The 21,910-nt window shown below is 41.6% G+C and overlaps 3 protein-coding genes and 1 long non-coding RNA gene across 4 annotated transcripts; 1 reads left to right on the top strand and 3 right to left on the bottom strand.

The window, feature by feature from the left end:
* Positions 1-1,495: 1,495 nt before the first annotated feature.
* Positions 1,496-3,905, top strand: LOC128261624 (uncharacterized). The gene is made up of 3 exons (XR_008268270.1): positions 1,496-2,310; positions 2,584-2,685; positions 3,064-3,905. It is a non-coding gene; the product is annotated as an uncharacterized LOC128261624 (long non-coding RNA).
* A 4,206-nt stretch (positions 3,906-8,111) lies between these two features.
* Positions 8,112-8,848, bottom strand: LOC128261272 (40S ribosomal protein S26). Its single transcript, XM_052994872.1, has 2 exons — positions 8,704-8,848; positions 8,112-8,620 (listed from the first exon to the last, which is right to left on the bottom strand). The coding sequence occupies exon 2, from the start codon at positions 8,610-8,612 to the stop codon at positions 8,268-8,270; it is 345 nt and encodes a 114-aa protein (XP_052850832.1). The 5' UTR covers positions 8,613-8,620; positions 8,704-8,848; the 3' UTR covers positions 8,112-8,267.
* A 1,030-nt stretch (positions 8,849-9,878) lies between these two features.
* On the bottom strand, positions 9,879-20,357 carry LOC128263513 (uncharacterized). The gene is made up of 9 exons (XM_052998593.1): positions 20,114-20,357; positions 18,961-19,486; positions 17,523-18,831; positions 15,725-17,458; positions 15,119-15,662; positions 14,533-14,641; positions 13,874-14,491; positions 12,140-13,451; positions 9,879-12,076 (listed from the first exon to the last, which is right to left on the bottom strand). Exons 1-9 carry the CDS (start codon positions 20,251-20,253, stop codon positions 10,008-10,010), a joined length of 8,361 nt encoding a protein of 2,786 aa, XP_052854553.1. The 5' UTR covers positions 20,254-20,357; the 3' UTR covers positions 9,879-10,007.
* A 358-nt stretch (positions 20,358-20,715) lies between these two features.
* On the bottom strand, positions 20,716-21,495 carry LOC128263512 (accessory gland protein Acp29AB-like). Its single transcript, XM_052998592.1, has one exon. The coding sequence runs from the start codon at positions 21,469-21,471 to the stop codon at positions 20,716-20,718; it is 756 nt and encodes a 251-aa protein (XP_052854552.1). The 5' UTR covers positions 21,472-21,495.
* Positions 21,496-21,910: the final 415 nt, after the last annotated feature.

Genomic DNA, 21,910 nt, shown 5'->3' with positions numbered 1-21,910 from the left:
GATCTTCGCTCAACTCGTGCGCTATTCAAAAACGAGCGCCGACTGGGAAACCCAGCATGAGGCAAAAGGAATCGCAAGGACCAACCGACTGACTGACTGGCTGACTGAATGCCTTCAATGTGCATAAGTGGGATAATGGGTCAGGCTAAGCCGCAAGATATCCAAGTGGCTGCCATCATGATGATGATGTCGGTGATGATAATGATGGGTGGATAATGTCTTGTACCGGAAAAACCCCCCACACGCAGTGCGAGAAAGCGATGCGAGCGAGGCTTGGAACACGCACAACTCACTTTGCAGTATGATAAATTGTAGAAGATATCACGGCAGACTCTTTTGCATATGTACATTGTACTTTATAATTTGACACTGCCAAAAATAAATGTCTGATCTAATCTTAAAGCTTATCCAAACCAGGTATATAATATTCTGAAAAACTATTAAAGAACAACTGGTACATATTCAAGTTTTAATTAGATTCTGGAACTTTAAAGAATTTTCCATTTCAATTAAAAATTTTTCAGTTACAACAATTTTAAAATTAGGAAATTCCTAGAACTTTACAGCCGTATTGCAGTAGTTTTTTATTGTCTTAAATAAACTTCATAACTTTTTTAGATGCCATTTTAAAGTCATTTATAATTTCTTCCTGCGTAATAATAACTTACGGCATAAAGGCTTCCTCGTAATGTCCCTCCATCAAATTTCTCCCCACACACGCTCAGGGCATTTAGCATTCATGAGATAATAACAACAGAAAAAAAAAAAAAAAGAAAGCAAGTGGACAGCAATAAATGATTTCCAGGCCATGCCGAAACATGTCATGATTCTTGGTATTTTTTGTTTTTCCTTCTCTAACACAACACTGCGTATACGCAATCGTAAGTGAAAGTCGGTGTTTAGTCCTTGGGCTATGGATAATTTGGGTTAAGCTCACGCACACACACCCATCACACACATATGCTTGTGGCATAATATTTTTCGGCCAATTTTTACTTTGATCCATTTATGGTTCTCTTTTTTTCTGTTTGACTTTTTATTAAAAACCAAATGTTTTATTTGACTTACTTGTTTATGTTGGGCCTTAAAGCTGACCCTTCCAGGAAAAGGTCCCAACTGAAAAAGGATTTCTGATTGTGCGTATCAATTTTTATGGGCAGGGGAATGGGGATTAAACGTTGGGTGAGTGTGAACAGCATAGGAAATGAAATTCTTATCAAGCCATTTGGGGATTTCCCCTGTTAAGTGAGATAGCCAGAGGTTTGGTGTTATTTAAGTGATGGTGAATTTATTAAAGAGACACTTATGAATCAGAAAACCACAAATAAGAAAGAATGCTATCCAAGTGAAATTAAAAACGTTAGGCCATGATCGCTAATTTGATTATGTTATCTAACATTTAGGTATAATTTTTTATTTTTAAAAACACATTCGTAGAAATATAAAGTAGGTACTTGAAAAAGTATTCAAATAATCGGAATAAAATAATTTCAGATCACTTGCCTCATTATAACTCAATCAGTTACAACTTTTTCAATTAACAGCACATCGCAGCCGATGCCAAACACTTTCACCTTTAAGAACCGCAATTTTCCATTGCCTCTTGGCTCACTCTTCCCCTACCAACCGAAGAACATGCCCCACGATAATTGAATTATGAAACATCATTTCGCTGTCTGCGTTAACCATAAACGCATTAAGTTCGCGTTAATGAAGAATTATGCAGATGATGTCCAGGTCCTGACCTCAGACTAGACTTCAATATGAAGGCGCGGCGTGAAGAGAAGAAATATAAACGAACCTATAAAAGCCTTGGCCATTAGCAAGTCTGGTCCATTAAAACTGCACACACAGAGATTAAAAGGAGCTGGGAAAAACTTCTGCAGTGAATTTGCTGAATTATTAATTAACCTCAAACAATTAAAAGTGAAATATTTAAAAAATGTTCGTATAATTAAGCGATGCGCTGAAAAGGACGGGTTTTACAAATCCTTTTTAAGCGGCCAAGGAATTCGCTGAAGGAAATGGTTCGAGGTTTCAAGACCGATAAACAATGTAGATTGTAATTAACTTGACCGGCCCTACCTGCCCTTCCATTTTCCACCCATTTTCCTCCCATTTCCCGTCTGCATGTAAATGTGGGTGGGTGGCAGCGACTTAATTGCATGCACGAAATGCAGAGCTCGAATGAATGACATTCATTTTCGATTCGCTTCCACTGTCTTTGCTGCACTTCCGTTTGCCACACACACAGGAAGGCAGCCAAAGGATTCAGCAAGGATAAAACTTGGACTCGGTGGAAAATGGCAGGTAAAAAACCGGGGGTGAAATGCATCAGAGGCCATCAATGTTGAGCAATTGGGTCGCCTCTCTTGAATTTCATAAAGCGTTCTCATTGAAAATAATTAAAATGCGTCAAGCGTTCAAAATCAAGCAGCGTGGAAATTTAATTGTATTGAAACTGGGGGAGAAATGCTCACCTGTTCCCTACTATTTTTCCCAATTTTCTCGCCCCTTATCGATGCGAATGAATTGGTTCCATTTGGCAATGAGTTTATTTTTTTTTCTTATTTACTTTCACAGCTGACCGACCCGGGAATAAATAAAGCAAATATGGAAGTTGAGTGCGATAAATGCAATTGATCAAGGCAAGAAAAACAAGGCCGGAAATTTCCAAAGAAACGGGTAAAGTGAAATAAAGTCTTAATAGACAAATTTAAAAACAATTAATAATAAGGTAATGTTAAAGAATGTCTTAATGACAAATATAAATAATTTTGGTTTTAATTGGAGTATATTAAAACGGTGATATCGTCAATAAATGCGTTATTGACATGAATTTAATGGTTATAATTGTTCAATATTTAAGCACTTTAGCTAAGACTTATTCAAAATTAAACACCTGCTTTAATGTATGTTTTTCTTAAATTTCACTTCTGTTTTCAATGATTAAAATTCTGCTGCTCTCACCCACTCACATTCAATTACAAATAAAGGCTTAATTTTCATATGCATATAAATGTTGCTTTTCGTGTTTTTTCTCATTTCTGCCTGGCTTTACAGCGGACACATGCTACTTTTCCCATGGTCAAAGGAAAATGCGGACAGAGCCCAAGGCCACTCGAGTACAGTGAACACTGAGTGGGTGAGAGAGGTGATGGCGCAGGCATAAAAAAACCCGCAGCTGTCATTGGCAATAAAAATAATAACACCCATCGAGTGCTCGAAAAGTAACAAAAGCAACAGCAGTCAAACCATTTCAATGGCTCGATGTTTTTTATCAATCACAAAATAAACACTCAACAATGGAAGGGAGCGAATATATGTTTATGCATTTCCTTTTCAATACAATACATTTTTTGTATGTATTATCATATTTATTTATAGGTACTACGTGTGCCCCACAGGAAGCTGTAAGCGTCATACTCGTTTCACTTTGATATTGTTCAAAAGCGAAAATACATAAAAACAAGCATTTTTAATTTTCACAGGAGCATACATATTTCTACGCCAACCTGTCTGCCATAATTGAAGTACAAGCCAACGCCATTTGATTATTTGTATACTAATAAAAAGCATTGCGAATTTTTTTACGATTTGTTTGTCATGGAATCAAGAAACACAAGAAACAAGATATAAGTAGAAGGAAATGCTCCCTCCCCATAAAACAACAATTTTTCATTTTCACCAAGGAAAAAAAAATGAAAAGTCCACAAATATATGGCCGTCTCATAAATAGGAGACCAGAAATCAATTGACAATTTATTGTTTGAAATATAAAAAATGAGCGAGTGTAAGTTCGGTTTGAAAGAGATGTCGTTTTTGTGCAGGGCAAAAATCTATATTAAATTACGAGCCAGCTAACAAAATGTCAAAATAATAATAATAAAAAGACGAAATGACAATAAAAAAAGATAAATTGAGTTAATAAAAGTATAGAAACCGCTGCAATACCCTTTGAATATTTATTGAAGATATCGCAAGAAAATATAAAGAATATATCCCAAAACTGATGGAATGCAAAAATCTATAAATGCAAAGATTATATCTGAAGTTTAATTAACAATATTTAAATCACTAAAAATATACCATGGTTACAACTTCAAAATAAAAACCAAAAGTATATGTAACTTCTAATATATTAATTGTGATATCAAAATTCGTAAGCATTGTACTGTAATTTGTTTAACTATTTAATTGTAATCTTATCGTAAGTGAGAACCCATAGAAGTATGAACTATAAATTACCTGATGTTCCTATCTTTGCCTGTTGCATGGATCAAGTTACTGCAAATATACCCGTTTAGCCATTATTTAAAGAGAATCCCATGTCATAGACATATATGTATCATACACATTTATATACAGAGAAATATTGTATGTGCATTGCTTGACTTTTTGTGGCCATTGTTGCTCGGTCGGTGGCTGTTGTTGATGCTGTAGCTGTTGCTGCTCTCTGGTGTGCCCAATTGCCTTTAAATTGTACCGAGTGTTAAGTGGCGCACGTTAAAAAAACATTTAACGTTTTTATTTACGATACACCGAGTCGCCAACAACAGAAAGCCCAGATATAAAAAACATTTGTAGGACCACTGGTTGAGGAGGCAGTGAAAGTGTTTTGTTCTGGCCCTGGCATTAGGGACTCGCAAAAAAAATATATATGTATATGTAGGTACAACAAATATATAAAAAAGGATATTGGAATCGCAAACGAATGGGAGGCTTAAAACGGTGGCAAAAAAATAAAACGGAAATTAAAGTTAAAATATGGCAGGAGTCTGAAAGGCAGAAAGAGCGATTGAGAGTTAGAAGTGAGAGGGCGAGACAATTGCGAGTGGAAATGGGAAAATGGAAAAATGGAAAAGTGAGCAAGTATATAGAGTTGAGTACCTGACTATTGAGCATGACTATTGAAGTGGAATAAGTGGATCTGCATGTGTAAAAATTAAGCCCGTAAGCTTTGAATTTTAATAAATATTGTATACTAAAAAGCACCAGTTTTTGCGGTAAGAAATGTCAAAGGACAATTGTTGTTAATAATAGATTAATTAATTTGAATAAAAAAATAGAAAGCAACAGACGTGCAAGTAAAATCAAGTTACTTACTTCCAAAAGAACCAAAAGGGTCATGCTCCCCCCTGGATTAGCATATTCTCTTTGTTTTTTGAGGCGCTTGGCTCACTCTACGTCCGCGGATCTGCCACGCCCACAGTCCCACAAGGGAACTGATGAATCTCTCGCCAATAATAAACCTAAGCCCCAAGGCGAAAACGAACTAAGTAATGAACCGCGATTCATACGCCTGCAAAAGGGATTTTAAGCTCCATCAGTTGATGGAAGGCCCCAAAATGCTGGTGCCCCTGAATAAATGCGATGCCCTGCGGTACTATTGCCAACTGCTGGCCCTTCGTCATTTGGAAACGAATCTTTACAAGGAAACGATTAATACGCGAATTCTGTCATTTGTACACCGGCCAAGAGGCTTGTGCCGTGGGAATTCGGGCCGCGATGGGGCAACAGGATAAACTCATTTCAGGATATCGAATACACGACTGGGCGTACATGATGGGAGTGTCTGCAATAGGTAAAACAGGTAGTGAAATTGTATTTAATTACAAACAATGCGACACATTTAAAAAAAAAAATTAACTGCAATGCCAGCAATTATAATATTATTTTCCCTTTTATAATTACATTGTTTTGTAAGCTTATCAAATTTCTTATATTCAATCACAAAGTTCCCTTTTAATTGCAAACGTACAATTGTAAATAATTTAATTGTTAATTATGGGAGAAAATAATTCTTATTTGTTTTCATTACGGTTATTTTTCAGGCTGTACTGGCGAAAAAGTTGGCTCCATGCACATGTACTGGAGGAATTTAAATGGAGAGCACCTCTACTCGGGTTACTATGAAGGATACTTAAGGAATGTCCAAGGGTAACTATTAAAACATATAAGATTGCAATACCTTAACTAAATACCTTAACACTTTCTTGATTTTTCTTCCTTTAATCAAAACTGTCTTAAAGTTTGAATCTTACACATCCTTATCATAACTTTCATTAGCACTTGTGTGTGCTCTATTTAATTTATGCTAAATGATCAACGGCTGCTGCTTATGCCTTCGTTTTATTTTTATTTTCCCGGCAAAACGAAAACAATAATTCAGCACTGCGAGCTGCCGCTGAAACAGCAGAATGCGAAGAAAAAATTGTTACGGCTCAAGAAAAAAAAAATGAAAAGAAAAGGGTAAGCAGGAAAAGGAAGTGTACACACAGACATACACACGCATGTGACCCGGGCTCCACTTTCCACCCACACACACACACCCACTCACTCATTTGCCTTTGCACTCACGTCTGTGTAATTTATGCCAAAAAACAGTGAGCACGGATGTACCCTAGCAGCGCACAATTGCAATGGGTATATAAGAACTGCTTCACATAGTATCATATAGGAAAAATGTTATTCACGATCGGTCTAAATATAGGATTTTTAATAAATAATGTTAACGTAAAATTAAATGTAAGTGTTAAAGAAAATAAACGTATATCCAACAACAAAATTATTACCTATAAAAATATTATTAAATGTTTCAGGAAGTACAGATTTCTTATCAAAATTACTAATTTACTAAAGTGCCCAAAAAAATTACATTTCAAAAACATGTCTTGAGATGTTTGTTTAGAACTAGCATATAGTATAGTTGATAACCGTCGAAATTGTAAGCTTTTTTATTGACTAAGCCAAAAACCTAACTTAAATATTCTATAATAAAATTTTTTTCAATTTGCATTATATGTTAATACTTCTTTGCTGCTTGTGACTTGAATGCATTTTTAACCCGTTTAAAAAAAAACATTATACATTTTACATGGCACTGTGGCGCCACTGCGGAAGTACACGGAAACATCAATTGTTCACTACATGAAACTACATATTATTTACAATATTTGTTAAAGTGGCATTAGGAGTTAATGGTATTTGATTTTGATCGATAAGGCGCAGTCTCTTGAGCTGCCAATAAACAATTACTTTTGCCACTGTCTCTTAGCTTTCCTTTTTCATTAGTAAACCAACAATTTGTAGCTGAAGCGTGAAAACCCAAAACCATCAAATAAAGCATTAATTAAATTATATTAAAATTCGCTTACGCAAGTCATCTCGTTAGGATTCCAAAAGTCTTTGTAGCAATTGGGAGGCGGAAATGAGATATCACACACGACTAAATACACCTCCGAACAGGAAACAAGTGGAAGAAGCGTCGATTTAGGGAGATAGTAATGAATAAGCACGTGTGGGATTATAGTTGGACACAAATGTTTTTTTTTTGGTCTCAAAGCCGTTGAATTTGCCTTCCCGGTTGTTCACCTTTTCTATAATGGGTTGCTCTTTGATTTAGAATTACTTAAACAAGGAACTTATTTGTAAGAAGTTGCTATTTAACCATTGACTGCATGGCTTTGCTTCTTATCAGATCCGAGAGAAACCGGCTAGATGGGAGTACACATATCATATAATTTATACAAATGTTTGGAGATCTAGTTCTTATGCTAATACACTTAAAGCACACAACCCTTTAGATATTCTTGAACTAGGTTTTAAATGAAATGGTAATGAATGTATTTTTTTTGCAAGTAGTACCTGTTTCCCAATCTCTTTCCAAATAGGAAGTATGGATGCACGAAAAAGCCGGCGTTCCTCCTTAGCACAAGAGGTTTTCCTTTGGTCCACAATAAAAGCCCGCCAAATTTTCTCCAATTGGATGGTATATCATGAAGTGGTAAAAATGGTTTAGTAATGGGTATAGCAACTTTTTAGTTTTTGTAAGTACATACTGTTTCAACAAACTGTTATCTTGGCGTCGCCTCGTTTCTTTGCAGAAGTACACATGTACCCGAAAGCCCGGCAAGATGACACCAAGTGCTCCCCACTTCTAGAAAACATATACTTGCTTACAATTATACTTACAACGCAAATCCCGTTCAGAACGCCTTCTCCACATCATGAAGTGGTTATAAAGGCTTGGCAATAAATGTGTCTGTATACTACAGGTGTTTTTTTTTTTTTGTTTTTAAGTAGTAGCTGTTTCCCAATGAAGCACGCTGTTTATTTGAAATTAAAAAAGAACTGGATGCATATATTTCGTCGGTTATCTTGGCTTTGTCTTGATCAGATGACAGAGAACTCGGCTAGATGGTGGACTCCATACGCAGCGGATGTTAGTGGTGCAGCACCCAGTGCTCCTCGGCTCCGGCCAATATCTACTTCCTGTTCTGGTTGTTGCGGGCCATGTCCTTGGGGAAGGAGCGCAGAGGGGGCGTGCGGATGCGGCGGGCCTCGCGGGATCGGTTACGCACCACCTTGGAGTGGATTGCGCAGGACACGCAGTAGTGGAGCTTTGCGTAGAGCTTGGGCAGGACGTAGGAGTCCCAGATGCTGGCCTCGGTGATGTCGCGGACGGCAGCGGCCTCCACAATGTTGCGGATGACGAACTTCTTGATCGCCTTGTCCTTGGGCACGCAGCGGGCGCAGTTGGTGCAGCGCACGGGCTTCACATGGCCGCGGTTGTGCTTGTTGCGGCCTCCGTTACGGCGCTTCTTGGTCATCTTGCCGGCTGTTTTTCAACGAAATCAATTGCATCGTACATCCATTAGCATTTATCAGCGGGCTCGCGTTGCGGATGGCTGGCATAATTACCTTATTTATCGATTTTCAAAATCCGCCCAGCGAAATCCGCGTGTGTTCACGTTTCGGGAAACGAAAAGAAAGAAAATAGTGTGGACGCACCCGGTGAAACTGGAATAAAGGGACTAAAAAATCACAAAGCGGGTGCTGTAGCGTAGTTGGCAACGCGGATTAGAGTGGCCAGGGTTTCCACCGATATAAACCATTTTCTAGCGGGAATTAAGCTTACAAAGGAAAAAGTTTAGCTTTAAATAATTTAAAAACTAAAAATAAATTAATATAAACAGTATTTATTAGAAAACTCAATAATTTGTCTTTAATTATCTAAGTTAATTTAATTTAAACTTTGTAGCTCGAAGTGTAACTGCCAACAGGTCCTATTTTAAGAAAGTACTTAAAACTTTTAATTTAAATTTGTTGTATATGTCTAGGCTTAAAGAAAATGACAAATAAATTTAACATTTAAATGTTTGCCAATGTGCAATGAGGTTACATTTTAATTTGATAAATGTGGTTGGCAACTTGCCACCTGGCGGCTTTTAGCGGGAAATAAATAATTAATACCCGTGTTAATTCATTTAATAAATAAACATTTGTGTTTTTTCATTATTTAAAAAACACATTACTTCTAAACTTCCTTTAGATTTAAAGCAAGAAAGATTTGTCTTCTAACGGAAAAATGTAAAATTAAAAAATGTAGTGCAACAGATAATAAATTAATTCTTGCTTATTTTATTTTTTTCTAAAAATATATTTGTAACCTGCATAAAAAGCGTTTTGCTAAATAAACAATCGGCAACTTACATTAAGCGATTTCACATTTTATTAATCATATTTTTAGTTTTTTAATATTTTTTATTAATGAAGAAATATGGCTTTAAGCTTATTTGTGATACCTTTTTTCGTTGATTAATTATATTTAAGCAAACGGGACAGTCAAAATAGTTTGGGAACCTCTCCGATTTCCGTTGCTTCCTCTTTATATTAATTAGACGGTCGATACGCGTCGTAACGTAATGCTTTACTAAAATTTATTAAAATAATGTACCAATATTTTACAATTTGTATTAAACTAGTGTAACTAAGTGGCTGCTGTCTGTAAAAGGAAAAAAATGTAGCGCCTAAAACCTTTTCCTATCTGTACTTTTTAATGGTGGGGATTTCTTTATGAATGAAAGACATGTTAGTAGTTTTTGACATTTGCATTTTGTACATTTATTTTTGTTTTATCAGCTTAGTGGGGTTTTCTTTGTACACTTGTTAAAGTAAAATATTCAAAACAAATCTATGTCTGTCTCGGTCTCCAGTCTGCAAGTTTAGCCACGCCCCTTTGAACGGTGTGAGCTGCGCTCTCTTCGCGAGCGATCACGGGATCGGTCCCGGTCACCGGATTGACCGCGTTCCCGGTCACGATCTCTTTCACGTTCTCGTTGGCTCCTGAGATCCCGTTCTCTGTCACGTTCACGCTCCTTGCCGCGATCACGTTCCTTTTCACGGCCACTGCGATCTGACCTCTCTCCACGATCTGACCTTTCACCGCGGTCATCTCTGGACGAACGGTCACCACGTCTGCCTTCCATTTCACCTCGACTGTTCTTTTCAAGTCGTCTCTCGCGAGGGGAAGAATTTTCCCTTCTACGTGGTTTCTCATGGGAAAGTGATCTATCACGCTTTCGTTGTCTATCATGGGAAATGAAATTTGGGACCCTTCGTTCTCGATCTGATGAATTATTCCGGTTTCTTTCTCTGTCGTATGAAGAATTATCCCGGTTTCTCTCTCTGCCGTAAGAAGAATTCTCCCGGTTTCTTACTCTGTCAATGGAGTTATCCCTGCGCCTTTGACCATTTCCATTGGACTGATAGCGATTCGATTCTCTGGACTCAGGACCTTCCAAGTTGAATTCATCACTATCTTGCGGTTGTCCTCGAAATTTGTTGTTTCGTTGAATCTGCTCCTGGCGCTTAATCTTCGCCTGAGGCTCCGCCTCACTTTCTTCGCTGGAAGAACTGGACGAAGAAGATTCGGAGGAGGACTTTTCGCCATCTTCGCTGCTGCTGGAGCTAGAGCTCTCCTGACGTTTCCTCTTGCGCTTTGATTTCTTTTTGGCTGCCTTCTGTTTCTCTTTCTCGCGCTTTTTCTCTTTCTCATTTTCCTTCTGTCTTTCCTTTTCCCTCTCCCTTTGCTTCTCCTTTTCCCTCTCCCTCTCCTTTTCTGCTCTCAGTTTTTCCTTTTTCCTTTCTTTCTCCGCCTTCTTTTTCTTTTCGGCCTTTTTGTTCTTGGCCTTTTTGGTCTTCTCCTTACTTCCTTTTTTCGATTTAATTTTACCCTTGTCCTTGCGCTTGCGTTTCTTCTGGGGCTCTGAGCTGGAGTCGGAACTTGAGGATTCACTAGAAGATTCGGAGCTGGATTTGTCTTCTTCACTGGAGTCTTCGCTGCTGGAGTCCGATGATGACGATGACGAAGAGGAGGCCGAAGGTGGGGCTGTCTTTGAATTTGCAGCGGGAGCAGAGCCATCTCTAAAGGGATTCCCTCCGGAGTTGACCAGGATTTCGGCATTTATTGCGGGCACAGCCTTGGGGGCATTCTTTAGAAATCTTCTCAAATCATCCGTCAGTCCACCCAAGCCAATGGAGGTGAAGAAATTAATTGAGAAGCGTGTGTTCCTGGGGTTATCCTTGGGAAACAAACCAGCAAGGCTTTCGACCAACACATCATCTTTGAGCTTTGTATTCAGTTTGCCCAATCCCATGTACTCAGCCAGCTCCTGAAATAGGATTTTAATAAATATCCTGCTTGAGGACGTGGTATCATCCTCGTTTAGTTGAATGCACTCTAGCACGTCCCAACTGATGGCGTCTGTAAATAGGAGATGGGCGAAGAACTTGCTGACGTTTCTCAGGCGATTCGTATCCAATCTGTGTGTGGTTTGATAGGTGTCCTTGAAGATCTCCTCAAAGGGCGGTATATAGATCTTGTTAATGTTGCAGAACCGTTGGGCCAGTAGTCCATAGAACTTTTCATATGTTCTCTGTTCGGCACAGCAATCGAGAAACATGTGGCAGAGTTCTATTTCCTGACCGGGTTTCAATTGCATTTTCATCAGCTTGTGGGCACACTCCTCATAATCCAAGCTGGAGTTAATCGTTAAGTAAATGGTGCGTCGCAGGGCAATCAGATTGGTTTCAGTGTTGTCGATGATATCTCCACCCTCGGTTTTCTTTTGGTTTTCCGCGTCTGAACCGGACTCTCCGTCCGAATCGCTATCCGAATCCGACCCGGAACCTGACCCAGAACTACTCCCGTCATCGCTGCCTAAGATCTCACGACTAAGTCCTTTGTATTTGTCTTCGTTCTCCGCATAGTTGTCGTCAAATTTAAAAACATCTGAGAACGGATAACATGCAGGGATTAGAATACAATATGAAAGTAAAAATCATAAATACTTACTCAATATATCCTCCGTCTCGGTGGCCTCGTCTAGCATCATCAGATGCGTGAACTGATCGTCCTCCTCCACAAGTTCCAGCTCCGATACAACAGCCTGATGATCCTTAAAGCCATCCTTTCGCACCTGGAACAGCACCTCGATCATGTACTGCACCCGCTTGTCCAACTTTCCCTCATGCAGGATGTTCCTTAGCATCTCGAAAATGGCCCCAATGCCTTTGGAGGAAACCTCAGTCAGTTTCATGCCGCACTCCTTAAGAAAAGCGATGGCCACCTCTACAGAATCATCCGTAGGCGTTTCCACCAGCAGGGTGAGGATCTCTAGGGCCAGAATTTCATGGGCCACCCGCTGGTTGACCAGGTGTCCAATGAATCTGGTGGCCGACATGCATACCAACTTATCATTACGGCGGAACGCCCTACGAAATTGGATGACCAGACGTTTGAGCAGCAGCTCTCCTATATTCGGAAACTTTGAGTTTATAATGCTCACCAGAGCCGCATAGACATGGGTGAAGGTGGGCGAAGCTGCCTGTGCTTGGATAATACTCCTGCTGAGCAAACCCCTACCCCTGACGATATTCTCTCTTAAAAGCTCCCTGGTTATGATTGCTATATTAGTTACATTCACTTTGTTGATGTAACCGTGGATGGATTTCTTGAGAGCCTCCCAGGCGATTCTCTGATAGGCAGCGGAGGCTTTATCCGTGATCTGCGACTGCATCAAACGCAGCTTGGCGGGTGGAATATAGGCTCCTCCCGTGCGGGATGTCAACACATCTACAGTCTTCCTTTGACGCTCTGTGATTTTGGCAGCAGGCTCGGTGACGGTTTCGTTATCAGCATTACTTGGTTCAGGATTGCGAGCTGTTTTGGAAGACTTGGATCCCGGGCTAGAGGTAGATCGATCTCTTTTGCGATCTGAAGACCTCTTCCTTTCCCTGGAATCATCTCTACGCCTGCTGCCGGATTTGCCCCGCTTTTGATGGCGCTTCTCCCGCTCCTTAGCCCTTTCCTCATCGCGCTTATCCCGCTCCTCATGTCGTCTCTGTCGCTCTAGACGCCTTCTCTCCAGGGAGTTAGACCTGCGGCGGATGGGACTGCCACTGCCGCTGCGGGTTCTACTGTTCCTGCTCCTCGAGCGACGATGTTGACGGCTGCGGGGCGAAGGACTTCTGCTCGAAGATCGTGGGCGGCGGCGCTTTTCATCCTGGCTGCGGCTTCGTTGGCGGTGGGTCTCTTGGGTTGGACTCCCCTTGGTGGCGGCGGATTTTTCACTCACATTAGCAGGCGGCACGTCATCATCGTCTTTCTAAAATGAGGAATGTAAAAACCATAATTAAATAAAATAGGGTACATATCTAATCAATATTGAGGAAAATTCCCAATTAATGTTCTTAAAACATTGGTAGACCTTTAAGTTTCAGAAAAGACGTGCGCATTTGACCTAAATTTTAGCTCATTTACAATTCAGAGTTTAATGGTTTCTATTCCAATCATAGGCATGATGGGGAATCATTAGTGAGGAGTTTGTTATGCTAATTAGAAGTGTACACTTGAAAAAGTACAACTAATATACATATGTAGCTATCTTGAATGAAAACTGTTTTACTTAGACAATGAAAAAAAAACACAAAATAAATCAGCATAATTATAATTTCACTGATTGATGAAATTGATACAATTAATCCCTACCCAGAAACCTAAAACAGGAGTTAAAATGATTCAACTTACGTCCGTAATTTCGCCCTCTTCGATGTGGTTCTCCGCTGTTGCCTCTGCCGATTCCTTGCTGCTTCCAGTACTTCCATTGGTGGTCACCGGCTGCTCTTCCACATTTCGCCCCTCATCTGCTTCTTTTTCGGTGTGCTCTTCTTGGGCCTTCGGAGTTTCCAGCTCTTTAGTCACACCTGTGGCTTCTGCTTCCTCTTGTCGTTGGACAGGTGTTTCTACTTCAGGTTTTTTTTCTTTTTCCGCTTCATTTAATTTCTCAGTTTCCGCCGCGACAGCTGCTGCTTCTTCTTGCCGCTTTTCCACGCCAGCAGAATGGGAAATTTGATCGGGCTCGCTTTCCACAGGAGTTCTTCGCTGGGAAGTCGGATCCTCGTCCCTATTAGCTCCTTTTCTCTTATCGCTATCCCCCTCGATGTCCTTTCTATCAGTTTTATTCGCATCTTTGGCGGATTTCTTCTGCGTTGCTTCCTCTTCCTCCCGGCCGCTGCTCGAGGAGGACGAGGACTCGCTCCTGGCGTCGCTGTCGCTGCCACTGGAAGTCCCGCTGCTGCTGGAACTGCTGCTGGAATCACTCTCGGCATCGCTTTCCCCCATCGCGCGGTTAATTTGGGAAAATTGCTAGGAAAACAACGATGAAAATCTGGTGGAGAGCAAAAAACACAACGCGGCGATAGATTCTCCAGTAAAATCCCCAAACGCCTTCGCTTGCCGATAAAATCTCGTGTGCCTTTAAATATCGATAGAACATAAATACCGATAAGCGAAATACTAAATTCAGGATTTTTTTAAGTATTGTAACTTTAAAAATTATTCCTTAAAAAATATGTAATACAAAATAATTTTCAAATACCAATAACTTTTAATTAAACAAAAATAAAAAACTAAAGACCTTAAAAATAATAAAATTTGGAAATTATAGAGAAAAAAGAAAAGATTTTAGTGCACTAAATATGTTTTCGAATATACTAAACAACATCGCATATTTTAAATTGAAAAGATAATTATACTCACTTTCTATTGCTCAAATAAATTTGTTTTTTTTTTTTGCTGACCAGGACATTAAACATTAAATATATAGCGTTAGGGTAATAAAATAAAATATATAAATAAAAACTCCGTGCACTTTCGCAACAAAACAACTAAATTTATTTTAGTTTACAAATCGTTTATCCATAGTAAATACTTTAAAAATAGGCTTTAATCACGACGGGTTAAACTAGAGAAGGGGCTTATTCCAGTAGCCACTAAGCCTTGCTGTCCGGTTTGGGTGGAACGGTTTCGGGTATCGATGGCGACACATCGTCGTCGCTGGAGGACGAGGAGGACGAAGAGGAGCTGGAGTCATCGGCCTTTGTTCGCTTCTCGGGAATCGTGTAGGGGAACTTCTGCGACTTCTCCTCCACCGCCTGTTTCAAGCGGAGCAGCGCCGTCCTGTTGATGTTCTCCAGCGAGACATCCTTAATGGCATTGGCCAGTGCGTCCATGGCCTTGTCGGAGTTTCCCTTGGTCGTCTGGATGTCGATGAGGCAGGAGTATGCATTGCCGATCGCTCCCTCCGAGATTTTGCTGTTCTTCAGCTGGGAAATGACCGTGGCGGCGAGTTTCTCGTCCTGCTGCTCCCGTGCCGTCTGCAAAACGCGCTGGAACATCAACCTTGGGGCATTTGACAGGTGCTTGTCCCAGATCTCCTTGGAGGCCGCCTCCTGTCCGCTGGAAATCAGATGCATCCACAGGACATTCATGGGTCCCAGTTGATTGTGGGCGGCAAACTTCTCAGCCAGGGATTGGTCTGCAAAATATATTGAGTGTTAATCTTATAAGAACTAAAACAGGGATCTGCGAAGAACTCACATTGTGGCACCAATTCCGGGTGCTTGTCCAAAATGCCCACAGCTCCTCCGCGTGGGAACTTCTCGGCCAGCTTGGTGGCCTCCTCAGCATTCTTGGCTGCTTCGATTTCCGTGGTCAGGTGCTTTAGGAACTGCTCCGCCTTTCCGGCCACAATATTAGCATGACAGAAGCGATTGTCAAACGAAACCAGACGCTTTTGCTCCTCGTTCAGCTGCTGGCCAATCTTCTCAAGCGTTGCCAAATCCCCAGCAGCGGCAATTTTGTTCAGGTAAAACTTGAAGATCTTGGGCTGAGGGTGCAGCTTGTCGCCCAGCAGTTCCTCAACGTATTTGGTGGCCTCGGTCAAACGATCAGCGCGAACCAGGAGTTCAATCAGACGGGAAATGTCCAAGGCCCCCACTTTGTCTCCACTAAGAAAACTTTGTTTATGGGATATGGCTGCGTCCGGATCATTGGCCAAGATGGCTTTGCGGAAGCCAGACAAATGGGAAACGGTTTTGGGTGGCGGACTGGTCCTTACTTCTTCCGCTTTAGTTTGCTGCTTCTTTGGTGCCTTCTCCTTGGGCTGATCTGCGATTTTGACTGTTTCGTTAATTGCATCTGCCTTCACCTGATCTTCTTTGCCTTTGCTCTTCCTAGCTTTGGCTTGTTCCCTTTGAGTTTCGGGCACCACAAAAGGCACATCAATGTTTTTTCTCCTCAGGATTTCTGCCAGCTTCAACAGGAAAGCATCGTTGGGCGTCACAGACTCCTCCTGCATTTTGGTCCACAATCCAAGGGCCTTCTCCGCTTCATCAGCTTTGTCATAGCTCAACAGCAGTGTGTAGTAGATCTTGTTTCTATCGATGTGACCCAGATCCTTGGTGGCTTCAATGAGGCCTTCCAGAGGCTGCAGTTGGCCCTCGTTTTTGTAGCGATCACAGGCACTGCTGATTCTCTGGGGACGGGAACGCAGACCGGGTGTCTCCAGGATCTTCCTGGCCTGCCGCACACGACCGCACTCCACGAAGGAGAACACCAGATCGTACAAGCTGTTAACCTCCCCATGAATGCCAGTACTCAAATCTGTTAGTTTCTGCAGATTCGCTGCATCCTCTTTCTGGATCAAGCGGCAGGCTAACTCATTCTTCCACGGAGTCGATTTGTGCTTCTGGCAGATCTCCTCAAAGGCTTCGATGGCCCTGGGAATGTCATCCTTTACCAGATGAACCTTGATCAGTGGCCCGAGAAGGACGTTAGTGGGCACAACGTAATTGCCAGCCACCAGGGCATCGAATAGTTTTCGCAGCTTTTCCGGCTCACCGGCCTCGGCAATTGAATTCAAAATTCTCCACACGGTGCTCACATAATTAAAGCTTCCCTCGCTTTCGGCTAGCGGAGAATCCTTTTTGTTATCCTCCAGCACTTTGAAGGCGGCATCCACACGTTCCTCTTGCAGGAGGAGATCAGCCAGACGAACAGCCTTTAAGTTATCCAACTGGAAGGTGGCATCCTTGGCCTTCAGTTTGTCATAGGCCTCCAAAGCTTCTGGGCTTTTCTTGTGGTGCGTATAGAGGTCGATGAGCTGGGCATGTATTCCAATGGGGATCTGGAACTTCTCCGTCTCCAGTTTCTCGATGACCTGAAGGGTTTTGTCTAGGTTCTGGGATCGGAAGCAGGCATTCAATAGTTGTCTCTTGATGTTATTGGCATTCTCGCCTTTGCCCTCCACATTAACAATGAAACGTTCAAGTTCTACGTCAAAAAATAATGAAATTCTTTAAAATATAACTTTATAATACAATTGATTATAACTCACCATCAATGGAGAGGGAGTCCAAGCTTCGCTTTCCACTACTTGGCAGAGGAACTAGCTCCAGTTCACCTGAGCTCAGTTTTCCCAAAAGTTCGGAGATCCTTGGAGTCAATTCCGAACCCAATTGCTCGGATAACTGCGAGGCCTTGGCACTGCTGATGGACAGACCCTGCTTGACCAATCCCTTGAGGATTTTCTCCAGCGTAGCCGCACGATCCCGCCGGAAATAGGTGAAGGCCTCCTGGAGAATCGCACCCACCACATCGGGAGTGCTGCGCTCCGTGGGAGCGGCGGCTCCGCCCTCCACTTGCTCAACTTCCTCCTCCTTGCCTTGTCTGAACTGCAGGCCCTCGTGAATTTGGCGGACACAGCGGATGAAGGAGGCGAAATCGTTGGTGTGACTTAGGGCCAGGATCAAAGGCTGTCTGAACAGGAACGGCACATAGTAAGCCCTGTTCTGCTCCATAATCTTGGCCGCATCGGCAATTTGGTGGGTCACCAGAGCGGAGTAGACAGCCGAGGTTACGGCAGTGGAGTTGGGAACTCCGGCATCCCTCAAAGCGGTCACAATTCGCTCCCAGTTCTTCTCCTTTAGGTTAGGAATCACATAGTCCCTGACCGTTTCGGAGTTGGGAAACACGGCAAACTCCTGCTGCATGCGACGTACGATTTCCAAAACTTGATTCGATTCCGCGGAACAGATCAGAGGCCAGAAGTAATGCTGTCTGATGGGCAAACCTGCATTCTTCATCTCTTGCAGCAGGGGAAGAGCATTGTTCACCACGCCATTGGTCAGACCAGCTTCGGTGGCAATGGTCAAGGCCTTGGGATTGAGACCTTCGGCCTGCAGAGTCTTGCAGATGGTCAAGATCTTCTCCACTGGCCGATTGGCCTTTACCATCTGCCTGATAAAGAAGGCGCCCACATCCACGGGTTCGCCATTCACACGATTGCTCCTCGGCATCACTCGAAGGAGCTTCAGGCCGACATCCTCGTGTCCCTTGTTGACCAGGCGAAGGATCACATTCACTGCATCCTGATTGAACCCGGGCGAGAGTCGCAGCTTGGGCAGAATCTCATCCACCTGCTCGCCATTGCCATTAACAGTGAGAGTGTACACGATGTCCAGCAAATCCTTGTCCAGCAAAATGACCTCCTTCTGCTCACATTCGGTTAGCGTTTCCCTTAGGGCAGCCAGATCGCCATGGCGGGCAAAGGCGCACAGAAGCGTGGTGTAAGTGTCCGCACTGGGCTCCAATCCCGCCTGCTTCATCACTCCCAGAATGCCCTTGGCGGACTCCAAATCGTTGGCCTGGAAAGGTTTTAAATTTGTATTATTAAAATCCATTCTTCAAGGGATAATAAAAGCTGGTCTCAGGAATATCAAGAATCGAATGAACAGCATTGACTGATTTAAATCCTAGAGATAATATAGTATCACCTGCGAATGTCCCAGAATCAGCGAATTGAAGACATTCTCGTTGACCGGCAGACTCTTTGCCCGCATGAACTCCAGAATCCTGGTGGCTCCTTCGATGTCTCCCTGCTGGCAATAGCGGGCAATCAGGCGCTGATAGGTCACCCGGTTGGGCTCAATACCCTTGGCCTCGATCTCGGCCAGAAAGTCGGTGGGCGCAAAGCCGTGCTCGTTCTCCAAGTAAACCCGAAGAAGGGCATTGTAGTGCGAGATGTCCATTGGCACGTTCAGGGCATTCAGGGTCTTCCAGATCTCCTGCACCAGGGCCGTTCTGACCTCCGGCAGCTCCTCGGGCACCAAGTTGCCGCAGCAGCGGATCACCAGCAGCGATTGCGAACTGGTGGCCGTCCTGTGTGTGCGAATCTCGTCGAGCACCTCCTCCAGATCCCGCCGCGAAATGCGTCCAGTGCGCCGCACATCGTGGTCGAGTCGGCGAATCTGCTTGTCCAGGGTCAGCTCCGCTTTTGCTGCGGCATTCGTTGCAAATCCACTGGAGGATGATCATAACCAGTTAGTATCTATGAGATTTATAATGCCTAATTGTACCTAAACTTTTCCCACATGGTTACTTTAAGTTATTTAACTTTGACTTTAAAGACTGGCTCCCACAAAAAAAGAGTTATATGGTTTGTTTCTCAAATTAAATACATATATATAGCATCTCTTTCTGCTATTACATTTATTCCAAAGTTGCTTTAAGTTACATAGCTTAATATAAATAAGCTCCGGCCTTTTTGCCAAATTAGGATACTGTTCTTTATTTAAATGCATGTTACCATTTTAACCAAGTTTGGTAAACGTTTCTTGAGAAAAGTATTTATAACAATCGATTGATTTTTTAAGTAAAGATTTATTAAGCACTCCCAGATAAGAGTTTGCTTAAACTTTCAAAACAAAAAAAACTTAACACCAACTAAATAAAGGGGTATCATCAATTAATCCAGATGAGGTTATGTAAATACTTAACACATTTGTTAGCTAAGATTACACTGCATTGATCTGATATGTACCATTCTTTTCAGGTAGCAACGAATGGAAAATGACTAAACGCCCCAATATTTACATAAACACACGGATGCATTGCGTAATGCCGGTACTTTGTATGGTTTTTACTCACTTCTGGAACTGTCCGCACATGCACGGCGCATTGCTCAGCAGATTGCTCGTCTCGTTCTCGCGCACCGAGTTCACGACCACGTTTCTCGTGAAGCCAGCGAAGTAACGCAGCAGTTTGCCCGTCCTCAGGATGGATGCCATGGCCGGATTGCTCGGTTTTAATTAATAAATTCAATTTATTATTAAAATACGTTCGCACAAGTGCGGTGAAGGTGGAGGTGGACAATCATCGATACCTACATCGATGTTTGCCAGGGCATCATCGATGTTTTCCCATCTCTGTGGAGGGTGTATCCACTTTTCATTAATGTGTCTCCGCTAACTATCCAAATAATTACCAACCGGTAACGGGAAAATTACAGCCGTTACAATTTTTTACGTTTTTGAATCCGGTGAAGACCTTAATTAAGGGTTGCTCATTTTGCTTTTATCCAAAAATTCAAAATGGAACTCATTAAATGAGATAAGTACAACAAATGAAAAAAAAAATTATTAAAAAGTTGATTTTTTATTTATTATATAATTAAATCAAACTAAATTTATATTAAAAATATTTCATAAATTTATTTCATTTCAGAATATATAAACATAATTTAAAGTAAGCTAGACTTCATTATCTGCCTGGCAAATAAATCGAAATTTTCTGTCACATTCGTCGATATACATGAATTTGTCGAACACGGAAACGCAGTGAGGAAACTCCTTTGTAAGGTCGGGTTCACCTTCTGACCACTTTAAAAAGGAGTTTTTTGTGCCAGAGGCTACTGATACGTAATCTCCATTTTTCGCTTGAGTGTCGATACCCAGCCAGTAGGAGTACTCGGAATCGATTTTAAAATTGATGGCATTGAACTCGTCTTCGCTTGTAATGGATGCTAGATGGCCGCCCATCTGGCGACACGTATTAACCGCATTAGTCCAATTTTGTTTATTCAATTTACTTTCCTCAATATAAAAGAATCTCAGGTCAATTAGCTCAAACCTCTGCGTGACGATTGTTTTAATTTGGCAATGTCCTTTCGGCACCTCTTGAAGTGCACTTTCTAGGACTATTTGATTTTCCCTCCTGCTTGATTTGTCATCGCTGTCCTGCAGGATCGTCTTCGCCAAAGATTCCAGCAGAGTGGCCAGTTGAGTCTCAATGCTGTCCAATCTTGCCTGGGTTTCATTCGAGATAATTGTGAGCGTACTCAAGTTATTAAATAGGGGTCCCAGAGCGGCTAAACAGAACGACCCGCACTGCGTTGGGGCGTCTTCAAGGATACAAACGGATGCCACCGGATCCTTACATTTAGCTATTGCTCCATATATCTCCAATGCAAGGAATGCGTACAAAAAAGATGTGAAAAGCCGGAACATATTTCCAATGTACGACCACCAAAGGCAAAAGAGTTGAATGAACTGATTCCAAATGTTTTATTCGCACTTGGGACTGCCAAAAATTGCTGATAAAATAAGAAACGCGTAAAAAGGGGCGGCATGAGCTCGATAAGAGGCTCTGACCTACATTTAAAATGTACTACAATTTTCTAAAAATTAGTTCAGCTCTTTTTCTTCATTGTTGCAAAACCTAATTAAAAAACATTTTATTTCCAGTTTTAGGGGATGTATAAAATATTTGTATGGGACTTTTTTTTTGTATTAGGTTAAATACATTTTATTTTTTGTTTATGTGTTATTCAGATAGAATTTCTTAGCATTCAATTTCTTTTAATTTAAACTTTATTATTTGCTTGTAAGCATTAGATAACAGAAAATTTAAGACTTTCTATCAGATAGTAACATTTAATTTTAAATT

This window comes from Drosophila gunungcola, unplaced genomic scaffold (genome assembly GCF_025200985.1).
Source record: "Drosophila gunungcola strain Sukarami unplaced genomic scaffold, Dgunungcola_SK_2 000001F, whole genome shotgun sequence".
NCBI classification, from domain to species: domain Eukaryota; kingdom Metazoa; phylum Arthropoda; class Insecta; order Diptera; family Drosophilidae; genus Drosophila; species Drosophila gunungcola.
The sequence above is the reverse complement of the archived record's forward strand: the minus strand, read 5'-3'. Positions and strand labels throughout refer to the sequence as shown.

What these genes read in the sequence shown, in the direction of transcription:
- LOC128261272 (XM_052994872.1), bottom strand. Translation starts at nt 8,612, where the DNA reads ATGACCAAGAAGCGCCGTAACGGAGGCCGCAACAAGCACAACCGCGGC.
- LOC128263513 (XM_052998593.1), bottom strand. Translation starts at nt 20,253, where the DNA reads ATGGCATCCATCCTGAGGACGGGCAAACTGCTGCGTTACTTCGCTGGC. An exon ending in TGATTCTGGGACATTCGCAG is followed by an intron (nt 18,832 to 18,960) that starts GTGATACTATAT and finishes AAACCTTTCCAG; the next exon opens with GCCAACGATTTGGAGTCCGC. An exon ending in CCCGGAATTGGTGCCACAAT is followed by an intron (nt 15,663 to 15,724) that starts GTGAGTTCTTCG and finishes TATATTTTGCAG; the next exon opens with ACCAATCCCTGGCTGAGAAG.
- LOC128263512 (XM_052998592.1), bottom strand. Translation starts at nt 21,471, where the DNA reads ATGTTCCGGCTTTTCACATCTTTTTTGTACGCATTCCTTGCATTGGAG.